At 40.0% G+C, this 13,522-nt stretch overlaps 1 protein-coding gene across 8 annotated transcripts in view; it reads left to right on the top strand.

The window, feature by feature from the left end:
* The window catches only part of SEMA6D (semaphorin 6D), a 58,490-nt gene that overhangs the window by 31,039 nt on the left and 13,929 nt on the right, over positions 1-13,522 (top strand). For 7 of the 8 annotated variants that reach the window (XM_055538050.1, XM_055538048.1, XM_055538051.1 and 4 more), the window contains 3 exons: positions 12,119-12,282; positions 12,676-12,787; positions 13,353-13,413. In XM_055538050.1, coding sequence (XP_055394025.1) covers positions 12,174-12,282; positions 12,676-12,787; positions 13,353-13,413 — 282 coding nt within the window. In that variant the 5' untranslated portion in view covers positions 12,119-12,173. The remainder of the gene's footprint in view (positions 1-12,118; positions 12,283-12,675; positions 12,788-13,352; positions 13,414-13,522) is intronic. The other variant, XM_055538049.1, reaches the window with a different exon arrangement.

Here is a 13,522-nt window from a genome sequence, read left to right as displayed (position 1 = left end):
TGTGGCAATGGTGGGAAAGCATTCAAGCCAAGGCACCTGCCATCACGGCTAAGTCAATCACAGGCGCAGCCTTTGTCTATTTTTTCCTCTATCCTTTATACACTCATTGAGGACTTCCTTACATGCCAGGCTCTGTGCCTATTGCAAAGGATAAACAGGATGAATACAATGCACTCTTTCTCAAGCAGTCCTGGTTTAGTAGGGGAAAATGTGGAAATAAGTAACATGATGAGTGGTAAGTTCTGTGTTAGAAGTATTTACACAGTATCATAATATGATTAGTCATCCTGAGGGAAACAGAGGAGCCTGGGGAGAGAGGGATTTGGAGTATGGGAAGAATGGGAAAGTGGCAAAGGCCAGGGACATTTTGAGCTGGTAAGTAGACAATTTCCAGGAAGAGCTTTTGAGGGAGAATAGTGTGTGTAGAAGACACTACTTTAGGATCAAGGTTGGAAAGCATCTAAAACTGAAACCGAGAAGCTAGCAAGAATCAGATTGTGGAGGACCTTGTGCATCTTGGAAATGAATTTGGACTTTATTATATAGGCCTTCAGGAGCCATAAAATAGTTTTTAGACAAGGAATTAACATGATGCTATTTGTACTTTGAGAAGATTATTCTGGTGGCTTTGTGGAGACTCAACTAGAAGTCTAGAAGGGCAGAAAGCAGTCCAGAGTGGATTCTAGAATGTTGAAAAGAGAGAATCAACAGGATGTACTGACAGGTTGAAAATGGGATGGTGGGGCAGGGGAGATCTAGGGTGACTCCCAGGTTTAAGGCTTCAGTGACTGAGTAGGATGTTGAAATACAAATAACAACAACAATTGTTCTAACAGTAATCGCAACAACAATAGTTGTAATTGTTGGATCTATACCAAGTACAAAAGATTTAGCTTTGTGCTTTGAGTAGATTATTTCATTGAATCATTGTAATATTAGTGCTAAATTATCTTCATTTTAGGCATGAAAACTTGAGACTTGGAGAGGTAAAGTAGCACACCCAGGGTCACATTGCTGATAAGTGATAATGCATGAATCTGAACCCAAGCATTTGAAGCTCAGAGCCTGCCCTCTATAGGGAATTTAACAAGAGTATAAGTCAAGGCACAGTACCTGAATTTCAGGCTTGCACCTTCCAAATTTAAGTTGCCTATATTTTACAAGCCAAAATATCTAGCAGGAGAGTTGCACAACTGGATCTGGAGCTGAGGAGTATGGTCTCTGCTGGGCACATGGAGTTGAGGATTCATCAGTTAACTGGTGGTAGTGAAGAAGGTGGGTGTCATGTGGGTGAATCTCCAAAGAGCCAGTTGGAGTCATGAAGAACCACATCTAAGGGTGGGCACGTTTGGACAAGTTTGGGAAGGTTGCTGAAATGGAGTAGCTAGAGAAGTGAGGAGTTAACTAGGAAATCCAGAGGTCCAGTTTCAAGATTTGATGGAGGGACCAACATGACAATGTTTCAGGGAGATGAAAGAAGATTTAAAATGAGAATTGACTTGGATTTGACCATATGGTAGCTGATGGGCAAGAATTGACGTTAGACTGGGGGGGGGGGGGGGGATTAAAATTTTAATAAAAAGTAAGAAAAGGGAGACAGTGAGCTCAGACTTCTTATCATAGAAGTTTGACTGGAGAGGGGGTGAGAGACAGGGAGGTAACAAGGCAGCCTTAGGATCGGGGCACCCAGTTTGCGATGGAGTCACTTGAAATGCTGGTATGTGACAGGGAAAGACCATGTGGAGCAGTGGGTGTTACACCAGGATGTTTAACTGAGCAGGCAGGAAAGTTAGAATCTGCCCTCCAACCCCAGAAGGAGCTCACAGACTGAGAAAAAGTGCTCCTACACTTCGAATGTACCTACCTTTTATTACATGAAGAAACTCAAGCCCCAAAAGTGAAGTGACCTGGTGCCTGGTCCCTTTCCGCCCCCGCTGCTGGTGTCCATGGGAGAAGCAGCCCTGATGTGCCTTCCAGTCTCAAGCTCCCAGTCCTCCAGACCGACTCTTCCCTGCTCCATCAGAAGGCACATCCTTCTAGATTCTGACATGTCCGCAGGGCTTCATCTGTGTTGGGGGTGGGGGGCAGTGTCAGAGAGCTGCTTTGCCATTTCCTCAGTGTGCCAGGGGGCAGTGTTGTAAGTTGTTAATTATAAAGTGTCATTAACATAACAGTACAGGGAGGAACCATCTCTCAAAGTCAGGGGGTTTTCAGACGTCTCTTCATGCCCCAGGGTCAGGGAAGACATTTATTCATACCTGGTGCATGGTCCCAAAGCCCTTGTGCAGAAGAGGAGTGGGTGGCTATGGGGTGGAATGTCAATTGAGAATTTCTTAAGTGAGAGAGCTAATGCTCTCCCGAGAGACTCTATCAGTCAAGAATCACTAAGTGAGCCTGGATGTAAGAAGCTACCTACGCTGCTCAGAAGGACCCAGAGAACCCCTAACTCTGCTTAGAGGTCTTCTGAAATCCATGTCATCATCCCTTCTTCTCATCTTCTTATACTCCAGAGGTTATGCTGTCAGCCTGGCTGCCATACCATTCTCATTAAATACTGATGTTGAGCACCAATTAAAATCCATAGCCCTACACAGAATGAACTGCCTAGAATCTAGAAATGTGAGCGCTCTATAAACATAAACTTCTCTTTTGTAGTTGACCTTCAATTACAACCCTCTGTGTGTTGGTAGACTCCAAGGAATAGCAATTAACTTTCTTCTCTTTGCTCTTTTTCAGTCTTCTTAAACCCATTGCTCCTTTTCCGTTTTGTCATGTGAGGCTGTCAAGCCATAGACATAACTCCTGTAACTCCGCAGGCCGTCTTTCTCATCGACTGCCATGTGGACAGTGCCCCCTGGAATTTCACAGACTGTGGAATGAATGGTACCCCTTATGCTGCAGCCTCAGGTCCACCCCTGTTCTCTCCTGCTGTTCACAGCACTCTCAAATAAAAGAATAAATGCTATTTGGGAACAGAACCTGGGGTGCCTGTCCTCCCTGGGTTTGCTGCTCTCTCTCGTTGTTGTTGTTTTGTTTAACAGTATTAAATAAATCTAAATCAGACAGAAATCCAAAATGCTAATCTTGCCCTGAGAGATTTACCAGAGCTCGTGGTATTCAGGGCACACGATTAGTTCTTTTGTTTCTTGCTTCCTTTACACTTTATTCACAGTTGTGTCAATGTTGACAACTGTGAGACATGCTTGTCCCAAGGGACTGGGAAAACTCTTCTCCAAGCTCTGAAAAAATTAGGAGGACTTAATTAGGTCAAGGATGGGAGGCAGGAAAGGCCATCCAGAGGGGGAGAGGAGCAAAGACTTGGTGGCATTTAGGTAGCACCTGACACATTCCGGGGTCAGGTGGTAGAAACACAAGTAAAGAGGGAGAGAGGCTTGAGATAAGGCTGGAGAGGGAGCCAGGACTCAGATCAGGAAAAGCCTCATGGCAGAGATCTGGACTTTGTCCTAGGGGTAATAAGAAGTTCCTGGAGGATTATGAAATTCTGTGATGGGATTTATATTCTGAAAACCTCATCTCACTTCATCTACAGAATGAATGGGAAACAAACAAGGGGTAGCCAGAAAGTAGGTAAAAAGGTCAGAAGAATGTGGTAGAAGGGAAGGGAAGGATCCCCAGGGCTTGAAAAAGCTGTGGACCATCATCTGTGTTTCAGGTTACTGAGGGACCCCATGACATAGAGCTAGAAACCATCCATTGTGTTGAGCTACCTAGAGGTCATCAGTGTTTTTAGAAAGGAACTATGGAGAGAGGAGCTAGAACAGAGGAAGGAGAAAGCAGAGTGGAGGGTGCAGAGATGATGACAGTGAGAATGAAGAACCTTTTGTCAGTGTCCGTGAATGGAAGGAAAGAGGTAAGCTGCGGCTGGAGAAAGATCTGAGGTCATGGAGCTTTTTCACCTTCTTTTTTTTTGAGAGGAGAGCAGTTTGAGCAAATTTAAGTGCTGATGGATAGTTTTTATGCAATAAAAAATTATAGAATATGCCAGTAGAGAAAAACATAATCCATGTTTGTTCGTTTGTTTTTTCTGTTCCAGGGAAAACAGCAGGGATTGGATTTAAGGCACATGGAGAGGAGTTGGGGAGTGAAATCCTCTTAAAGCAAGAGAGAAGGAGGAAAACTAGAGGAAGAATCATATAGGTTGATATTCTTGGTAATAGGAAGTGGGAAGGAATAAGGATGTTCTTATCTTAAGGCTTTATTTTCTAGGCGAAGTAGCTTCCAGGTAGGAGGGAAGAATTTATAGAGTGAGGAGGGAGAAGAGATAAGGGCCTTGAGGAGAAAGGGGAAGGTTTAAATTTACCGATTCGGGATGTGGGCAAATCTAGTAGAAAAATAGTGGACCCCACAGTTTTATAACTATGACATTAGTACGTACCAAATTACCATAAACTGTGGTTGACTTAATTGCTCAGCTGCTCTGGAACAGGTGCAGACGGCTGAGTTCATCCACAGTAGAAACTTTGTGAGAACCTCTGACACAGAAACAAAAGATGAGGGAGTTTAGAGTCCAGGCAAAAATGTTGTTGAAGTGATTGACTACTGAATATCACATGTAAGATGGATAAAGTGTCAAGACTGGGGATGGATAATGGATGAGAAGAAAGTAGCCTCAAGGCCCTGATGAGAAGAAAGTGTTGTCATGGTGAAAGCAGCCAGATAAGCAAGCTAGAAGGACAAAAGTTGGGGATCAAAGCATGTAATGCTTGACTTCATGATCTGGGGGATGAAGAATCTATAACTAATAGCAAGTCTGAGAGTGGAACCATGGACCAGGACTGCTAAAGTCTTTGAAATGTTTTTCTTAGAGAAAGTGACTGGGAAGTTATTAGCTAAAAGAAAGGAGGAGGGAAAGAACCTCAAGTAAGCAAAAGATTTTTTTGTAAAAGGCTGGAAGCTTAAGGTCTCCAGATTGATTTGTGTGGGTCTTCCCAAGGTTTCCCAAAGGCACTGGGAAACTGGGAAGAAGCAACTCCCCTTTCAGATCCTGAGGTTGGGGGAGTATGAGTCTAAGCAGCTCCTGTTTGAGAAGGAGCATTTCTAGAAGAGAGCCAGGGATCTAAAATCAGCGTGGGTTTTGTTGTTGTTGTTGTTTTTTTAATGCTTTGGACTGGGGAGAAAATTAAGTAGGCCTGCTCTATTTCTGAATTCTCATTTCCTTTGAATTAATATAGTTTTATGGGAGATAGACTATAGATCAGTTTCTCTGTCTGGGATTCATCAATTCCAAATATGGCCACTATGCTTTAATCATAAAAGAACCTGTATTAACCAACCTTATAAATTTTCAAAGGAAAATTTAAGGTTAAGTACTTAAAGAACTTCCTTTCAGTATTTCTTTTATTTTGTGTCTGTTACACAATAAATCTCTCAGTTTTTGCTTGTCATAAACATCTTATCTCGCTTCATTTTTGAAGCACATTTTCACTGATTATAAGATTTTAGGCTGGAAAAGTATTTTCCTTCAGCACTTTAAAAATGTCATTCTGTGGTCTACTGGATTCCATCATTTCTATTGATAAGTCAGCTGTCAGTATTCTTGCTTCTTGACAGTAAAATATCTTAGCTTTTAACATTTTTAAAATGTTTATTTTTAGCATCTTGACTATGATGGATACACGTGTGTTTTTTCTTTGTGTTTATAAGTTCTTAGAACTCCTTTAATAGGTGTCGTATTGTCTTTCATCAACTTTGCAGCCATTATCTTGTCACAAATTGATTCTATTCATTTTTCTCTCCTCACTCTCAGGGATTCCCGTATGTAACATCTTTTCACAAGATCTTATGTATCTCTTATTCATTGGTCTGTTTTTTCCAACTTTTCTGCTTCCGTGTTTCTGTCTGATAATTTCTATTAATGCATCTCCAGTTCACTAATCTTTTCTTCAGCTGTAAGAAATATGTTGCTAAAGACATCTATCAGAAAGCTGTAATTCTGTGCTTTTTAGATGGAAAATTTCTGTTTAATAATTCTTTTTCAGTAGATTCTAGGGAGCTGGTGAAATTCTTCATCTTGTCATCTTTTTTTTTTTTTTTTTTTTTGGACAAAATAAACATAGCTTTTAAAACTATATCTGAGAATTCTAGTACCTGAGTCCTATTTTCTGTTGTCTTTTTTCTCTCTTAGTTCTTGAAATGTCTTGTCATTTCTTTTGGAATGAGCACTTTGTGTAAAAAATTATAGCCTCTGGGTGATTATCTTTTCTGTAAATAGCTAGAGGGAGAGGAATTTACATTCATCCAGTCCAGACTTAGTGAGTTTTTATAAGGCTTGATCAGTCTCTAAAGATCTATACTATAATTTTCAGAGGTCCAAATGAAAGGCTTTGAATATTTCTAGGACCCCTGTCCCCCCGCCTTGTTGTGTGGGTCCTAAATTGAGACTGCCAAAAATCTAGCATTTCATTATAACTACATTCACACCTTTATATAATTTAAGAACTAGCAAAGCCCATAATGTGAACTCAACTGCTGAGTGTGGGGCTGATTTCCTTGTACTTCCCTTTTCTCCTAAATCCTATCATTTCAAACCCTGGCTATCTTGGCAACTCTGAACTCCTTTAAAGAGCTTTTGTCTTTATATTTAAGCTTAAAATCAGGAGTGTAAGGGGAAGCCCATGTAAGAAAATCCAAGCTGTACTTACTCAAGTACCCCTGCTCTCTCACTGAAAGGAATGACCTCATGTAAGTAGGTACTTTACTATAAATGTACACATTAGAAATGTGGTTCCCACCTCCTCCTCGGAGGCGTCTGTGCCTGTGAAGCTGTACCTTATCTTCTACTGCTAAGTCGCTTCAGTCGTGTCCGACTCTGTGCGACCCCGTAGACAGAGCCCACCAGGCTCTCCCATCCCTGGGATTCTCCAGGCAAGAACACTGGAGTGGGTTGCCATTTCCTTCTCCAATGCATGAAAGTGAAAAGTGAAAGTGAAGTCTCTCAGTTGTGTCCGACTCTTCGTGACCCCATGGACTGCAGCCCACCAGGCTCCTCCATCCATGGGTTTTCCAGGCAAGAGTACTGGAGTGGGGTGCCATTGCCTTCTCCAATACCTCTATTATTGTTATGATGATGTACATAAGACAGTTGTAGGTAGTTATACAAAATTAAAGAGTAAACACTTTTTCCTTTTGCCCCATAAGATGTAACAATAATAGTCATGATAATATTCACTAAAATTTACTAGAGATTTACTATAGACCAGATTCTGTGTTAGTTGTTTTGTATAGATTATCTCAGAAGAACCTGTGAGGTAGTAAAGGTAATTATTCGTATTTTACACTTGAAGAAACTGAGGCTTAAAGAGGTTAAGTCTCCTTAAATAAGGTCTCAGAGCCAGGAAGTAAATGGCACAAGCAAGTTTAAACTCAGATCTTTCTGGGACTTCTTTGGTGGTTCAGTGGCTAAGACTCCGAATTTGCAATGCAGGGGGCCCAGTGTTTGATCCCTGGTCAGGGAACTAAATCCTACACACCACAACTAATTGTTCATGTGCTGCAGCTGGAAGATCCTGCACGCTGCAGCAAAGACTGAAGATCCCACATGGTGAAACAAAGACCCTGTGCAGCCAAGTAAATAAACTAAAAAAAATAAAACAAAACTCAGATCTTTCTAACCTCAAAGTCTATGTTCTTTACCAACATCTCATCCTGCCTCATGTCTTACCTTCATTCCACATAATTGGTTTGATAGTCTCACTAGCCCTGGAACCCTGAGATTAAATATTTCCTTAAATAAGGCGAGAACAAAGTAGTCTAAATGGTTTACATACAAATAAATCTCCTTGTTGGTCCATTTTTCTCAGGTATTTCCAAATTCTTCTCTTCCCTACTCAGCTTTGTTTTGATATGTATTTCACATTAAATATTTCCATTTATAATTTCTATGGCAAATCTGAAAGTAGTTTTTTAAATACAGCTTTAGGCAGGGACAGGAAGTAATTAGCAGTGGGGTTTTATTTTTGGAAGATGAGATTGGTGGGGAACAGGGTATAGCGAGAAATTGCTTTCTGCAGTGTCAGTTGAATGAGTTATAGGAAATGATGGCTCAGCCAGCAGCTCGGTGCTTGCCAGTGAGTCAGCAGTGATTCCATCCTCATCTCAGTGCTGGAATTACAGCTGTAAAAGACACTCTTCCTGGTGAGTGCCCCTCCCTGCCTTGCTGTCTGGGGCATGGAGGCTCTGCCCACATGATGGGAACTGTTCAGTTACCTGTCCCAGTGGACAAAGATTCACAGAATTATCTTGTGTTCAGGCAAATGTTTCTATGTTTCTTTAGGATTCATTAGTGTTTCTCATTTTTCCATCTGATACCCAGCAGAAACATCCAGTGTGGTATTCATGTCCTAGCAGAACTTAATTCCTAGGGCAACATTTCATATTTTTATATGTCCAGGGTCTCTTTTTTTTTTTTTTTTTTTTTTGGAGTATAGTTGATTTATAGTGTTGTGTTAGTTTCAGGTATACACACACACACACACACACACACACACATATATATATTCCTTTTCAGACTGTTTTCCCTCCTAGGTTATTACAAAATATTGAGTATAATTCCCTGTGCTATATATTAGTAAGTTCTTATTGCTTATCTGTTTTATCTATTTCATATATATTAGTGTGTGTATGTTAATCCCAAACTCTTAACTTATCCCTACCCTCCTTTCCCTTTTGGTAACCATAAGTTTGTTTTCTCTGTCTGTGGGTCTATTTCTGTTTTCTAAATAAGTTCATTTATATCATTTTTATATATTCTGCATATAAGCAATATCATATTTGTTTTTCTCTATGGCATACTTTCACTTGGTATGTAATCTCTAGGTCCATTCATTTTGCTGCAAATGGCATTGTTTCGTTTTTATAGCTGAGTTTACACACAGTGTCCCAGGTGGCACAGTGGGAAAGACTCTGCCAGTGCAGCAGGAGATGTAGGAGATGTGCATTTGATCCCTGGGTTGGAAGGACCTCCTGGAGGTAGAAATGGCAGCCCACTGTCGTGTTCTTGCCTGGAAAATCCCATGGATAGAGGACCCTGGCAGGCTGCAGTCCAAGGGATCACAAAGAATCAGACATGACTGATCACACACGCACGCATGTATATATAAATGTATATTGTTGTTCAGTCACACACAGTCTTTGTAACCCCATGGACTGCAGCATGCCAGGCTTCCCTGTCCTTCACTATCTCCCATAGTTTGTTCAAACTCTTATCCATTGAGTCAGTGATATTATCTAACTATCTCATCCTCTGCTGTCCTCTTCTCCTTTTGCCTTCAATCTTTCCCAGCATCAGGGTCGTTTCCAATGAATCAGCTCTTCTCATCAGGTGGCCAAAGTATTGGAGCTTCAGCTTTAGCATCAGTCCTTAAAATGAATATTCAGGGTTGATTTCCTTTAGGATTGACTGATTTGATCTCCTTGTAGCCCAAGGGACTCTCAAGAGTCTTCCCTAGCTCTACAGTTCCAAAACATCAATTCTTGGGTTCTCAGCCTATATGGTCCAACTCACACATCCTTAATGACTACTGGAAAAACCATAGCTTTGACTATATGGACCTTTGTTGACAAAGTGATGTCTCTGCTTTTTAATACTCTGTCTATATGTGTCATAGGTTTCCTTCCAAGGAACAAGCAAATGTTTTAATCTCATGACTACAATCATTGTCTGCAGTGATTTTGGAGCATGTCTTCTTTAGAGTCTTTAAAATTGACAAAATACTGTGGAAAAGCAAGACAGGGAGATGCCACTTAAGGAGAAGTAGTAATTGAAAGAGGTTCTCTTCTGTGAAGATTGAAAATATGCGCATGTGGCAAGAAAACTAGAACCAGATCATCATAGTTGTTGGGTTGGGATGGTAGGATTATCAGTGATTGCTTTTTACTTTATTTTCTATGTTTGATAAATAGGCTCAAGTTGTAAAATTTATTCTAAAAACAACTTTAGCATTTTAAACCTTTGGGAAAACAAGTGACCAAATAGCTTTAATATTTTAGGATGTGTTTTTCCCAGACTCTGCCTATGTTGTTAAGGTCAACTTGGTCATATGCATGGTGTCCTACAGGAAAAGAGAGAGGAGGATTAACTTTGCTCAGAATCTGTAGGTGTCAGGCACTTAGTTCTTTTTCACCCAATGGAGAAGGTGGTATTATCCACATCTTATAAATAAGCTAATGCTGAGAGAGATTGAAGAACCTTTCCCAGGTTGATAAGCCAGTAGGTGGTGGAGTTCCATTCAAACCCAAATCCCATCACCACCAAGTTCTACAGTCTTTCATCTCAAGTACAAGATGATGATGCTGCAGGTTCCATTCCACCTGACTATTTTCAGGACATTTTAAATGTGTTAACTTACTACTGGACTAGTTGTACATTGAATAAAATTGTACTGCAATATTTTTCTCTCCTTTTGTAAAACTAGGATTCCAAATGTTGCATATATATACATGGCTTCTACTTCGGTTAAAAAGATAAATATTGAAAGTGTTACAAAGAATGCATGTGTGTGCATCTGTGTTTTTGACATTAAGAAGATGAAGCAAAAAAAAATTAAAGGGATTTCCCTGGCAGTCCAGTTGTTAAGACTCTAGCCGGGGTGTGGATTCAATCCCTGGTTAGGGAACTAAGATCCTGCATGCTGTGTGGCACAGCAAAAAAAAAGATGATGATGATGAAAGAGGTATATAGTAAGTATTAGTTGAGTGGTTGAACTCCCCAAGAATTTGAAGTGATTCTTATGATCCCTGCTAAAGTTTTTAGATATAAAAGAATGAGCCTAATAGTATAATAGCAGTAAGTGACAGTTTTGGTCAAGGAAGGGGTGATACTGTTACGAAGCAGAGCTTTTACCATTTCACAAAAATATCCATTGTCCCAGCAGGGCCTTAGTTTATTTTCTTAATTAATTAATAATATTTAAAGATTTTAAAAAATTACAGCTAACAATGTACAAACAATGCTATAAGCTTTGTTCATATACTGACATGCAATACACTGCATATATATAACTGTACAACTTGATAAAATTTAGCATAAACCTACACCTATGAAATATCACTTCAGTAAAGATAATAAGTATATTCATTACCCCCCAAAGATTATTTTTGTAATGCTCTATTCTCTAAGGAGAAAAACCCATTTAATTTCATTATCTAATTTGATGAAAAACATCTGGATAGAGACTCAGGTGATGTCAGTCTGGACTCTCTGATCTTGCCCTAAATAGTTCCATGAAATTCAATGAGTCCCTTAATTTTTCAGGCCTTAGTTTTCTTATCTGAAAAATGAGGGGGTTGGACTAGGTGGTCCCTAAGGCCCCATATGGCTCTAAAGCTTAATAAAGCTAAGAGGACAGGCATACTTAGGGTATTGGTTTGTGTCCAAATGTTTTCATGTAAAAATATAGACTTCCCCAGTGGCCTGGTGTCAGCTGTGCTGGTCATCCCTGCCCTGCTTTGCCTGATTGATTGATCGTGAAATCATTTCATTTCTTTTCATTCTCTTTCACCCTGATTCAAGGTCATTCATGTCATTGCTTTCATGCTGTTCTTTCTAAGCTTAGGGAACTGTTCTACTTAAGAATTTAGGGGGTAGCTTGAATAATGCTGGGAATTTGGCAGTGCGTTAAGGGGCTGAGAGGGGCTACAGGCCCATCAGCTCCTTGGATACTCTCGAGGCAGCTTGGGCATTTTGGGGGGATGGGGAGGGCAGAGACAAGCCGTACTGGATTTATTTCAGGGATGGGGGAAGGGAGGCAGATTGGCATTTAATTAAAATTCTAATCCCAACTTTGCCCATCTTCTTGCCAAGTCAGCAGCCAGCATTTGTGTTTGTGGTTCTGGTGATTTTGCTGTGATGACATACGTAGTTACCTCAAAAACTCTTGCAAATGGGCCTAAAAATTCAATATGCCCATCAGATGCTTTAATCAAACTTGGCAGAATGCCGCCTTTGGCCTGTGTTTTCAGAGGTGTCTCCTCCACCACTGCCATCTTTCTGATGGGAGGGGAACGTTGGAGAGAGCTCATGACGGAAACTGAACTGATTACAAATGGCAAAGCTCTTTGATCACAGCAGAGATCTTTCCAAACTCTTTCTGTTTTCCAGGTAGCTAAGTGGACTCTCTGAGGAGGGGCTGCTCTGCCTTCACCTTGGCCCAACCATGAGGTTCTTCCTGCTCTGTGCCTACATGCTGCTGCTACTGATTTCCCAGTTGAGGGCGGTCAGCTTTCCTGAAGATGATGAACCCCTTAATACCGTTGACTATCACTGTAAGTAATCTAAAGAATACTCTTTTCTAAGAAGGAAGGGTTATTTTGGTTTTAATTTTCTAAGCATATTCATTTTTAGAAAGAGGATTTTATGTCTTTAAAATGTTTTACATCCTCATTTATCCATAATCATTTCCTAGTGTCTGAAGAAAATGGGATAATTTAGTTAGGCACTTTTCTAAAGCAACCTATATATAGGTTATATGTTTTCAGTTAAAAAGAAAAAGACCATTTGGTGGTATTCACCATCTCTTATTCATTCATATTCAAGACCTTAAGAAAAGAATTTAGTTAAAACCCTTCTACAACTAGTATATACAGCTAATCAATGCTGTATATCGATTCTTCAGCTCCGTAATCCTGACTGATGGTTTAGCCCATTTTTACTTGCAGATTCAAGGCAATATCCGGTTTTTAGAGGACGTCCTTCAGGCAATGAATCACAGCACAGGCTGGACTTTCAGCTGATGTTGAAAATTCGAGACACACTTTATATTGCTGGCAGGTAATTTTCCCCTCGTTGGTTTATTAGATTAAAATTCTTTTCTCTTGTGGTGCTTGCATTAATGTGTCTAGTTCATGAAAAACTAATATGCGATTGTGATCAAAAATTGCAAGTAGCCAAAAATACTCACTTGAGAAGAGTCAGCGTTGTGTACCAGGAACAAAATACAGCAAAAGCCTTCAGCAGTCCTATTTTATTACTGCAGTCAAGAAATCAGACACCATTCTTTATTCCTAAAGCACCAGGAGAAAAAAAAAATTTTTTTTCTTTAGTCTTTTTTTAACTTGGAATTATTCAAGTAAATATTAAAAGTATGTCTATGCTAATACTGAGTAGTCATTTGACCCATGCCTGAAGAAAAGGACTTTCTTCACTCTCTAACCACAGTGATATATAAAAGCATCTCACTAATGAAAAAGTACTCTTTGTTGACTTTGTTGGAGACAGAGAAAATCCAAATGATCTCTAAAACACAATAAAAGCAGCTCTGTAAAAATAAAATAAGCAGCAGCTTAACATGTTTATGTATTCACATGGTATGACTTAACTGCCTTGTTTCACACAGGGATCAAGTTTATACAGTAAACTTAAATGAAATCCCCAAAACAGAAGTAATACCAAACAAGGTGAGCAACTGTAGTTGGCAAATTTATTTGCATTCCCTTAGAACTTGGGTAATGTCCCTCTCCCCTCAGTATTTAAAATATTGAACTTTGGTTTTGCTTGATTGATACA

Source organism: Bubalus kerabau, chromosome 10 (assembly GCF_029407905.1).
Source record: "Bubalus kerabau isolate K-KA32 ecotype Philippines breed swamp buffalo chromosome 10, PCC_UOA_SB_1v2, whole genome shotgun sequence".
In the NCBI taxonomy this organism is placed as follows: domain Eukaryota; kingdom Metazoa; phylum Chordata; class Mammalia; order Artiodactyla; family Bovidae; genus Bubalus; species Bubalus kerabau.
This window is presented reverse-complemented; position numbering and strand designations above follow the sequence as displayed.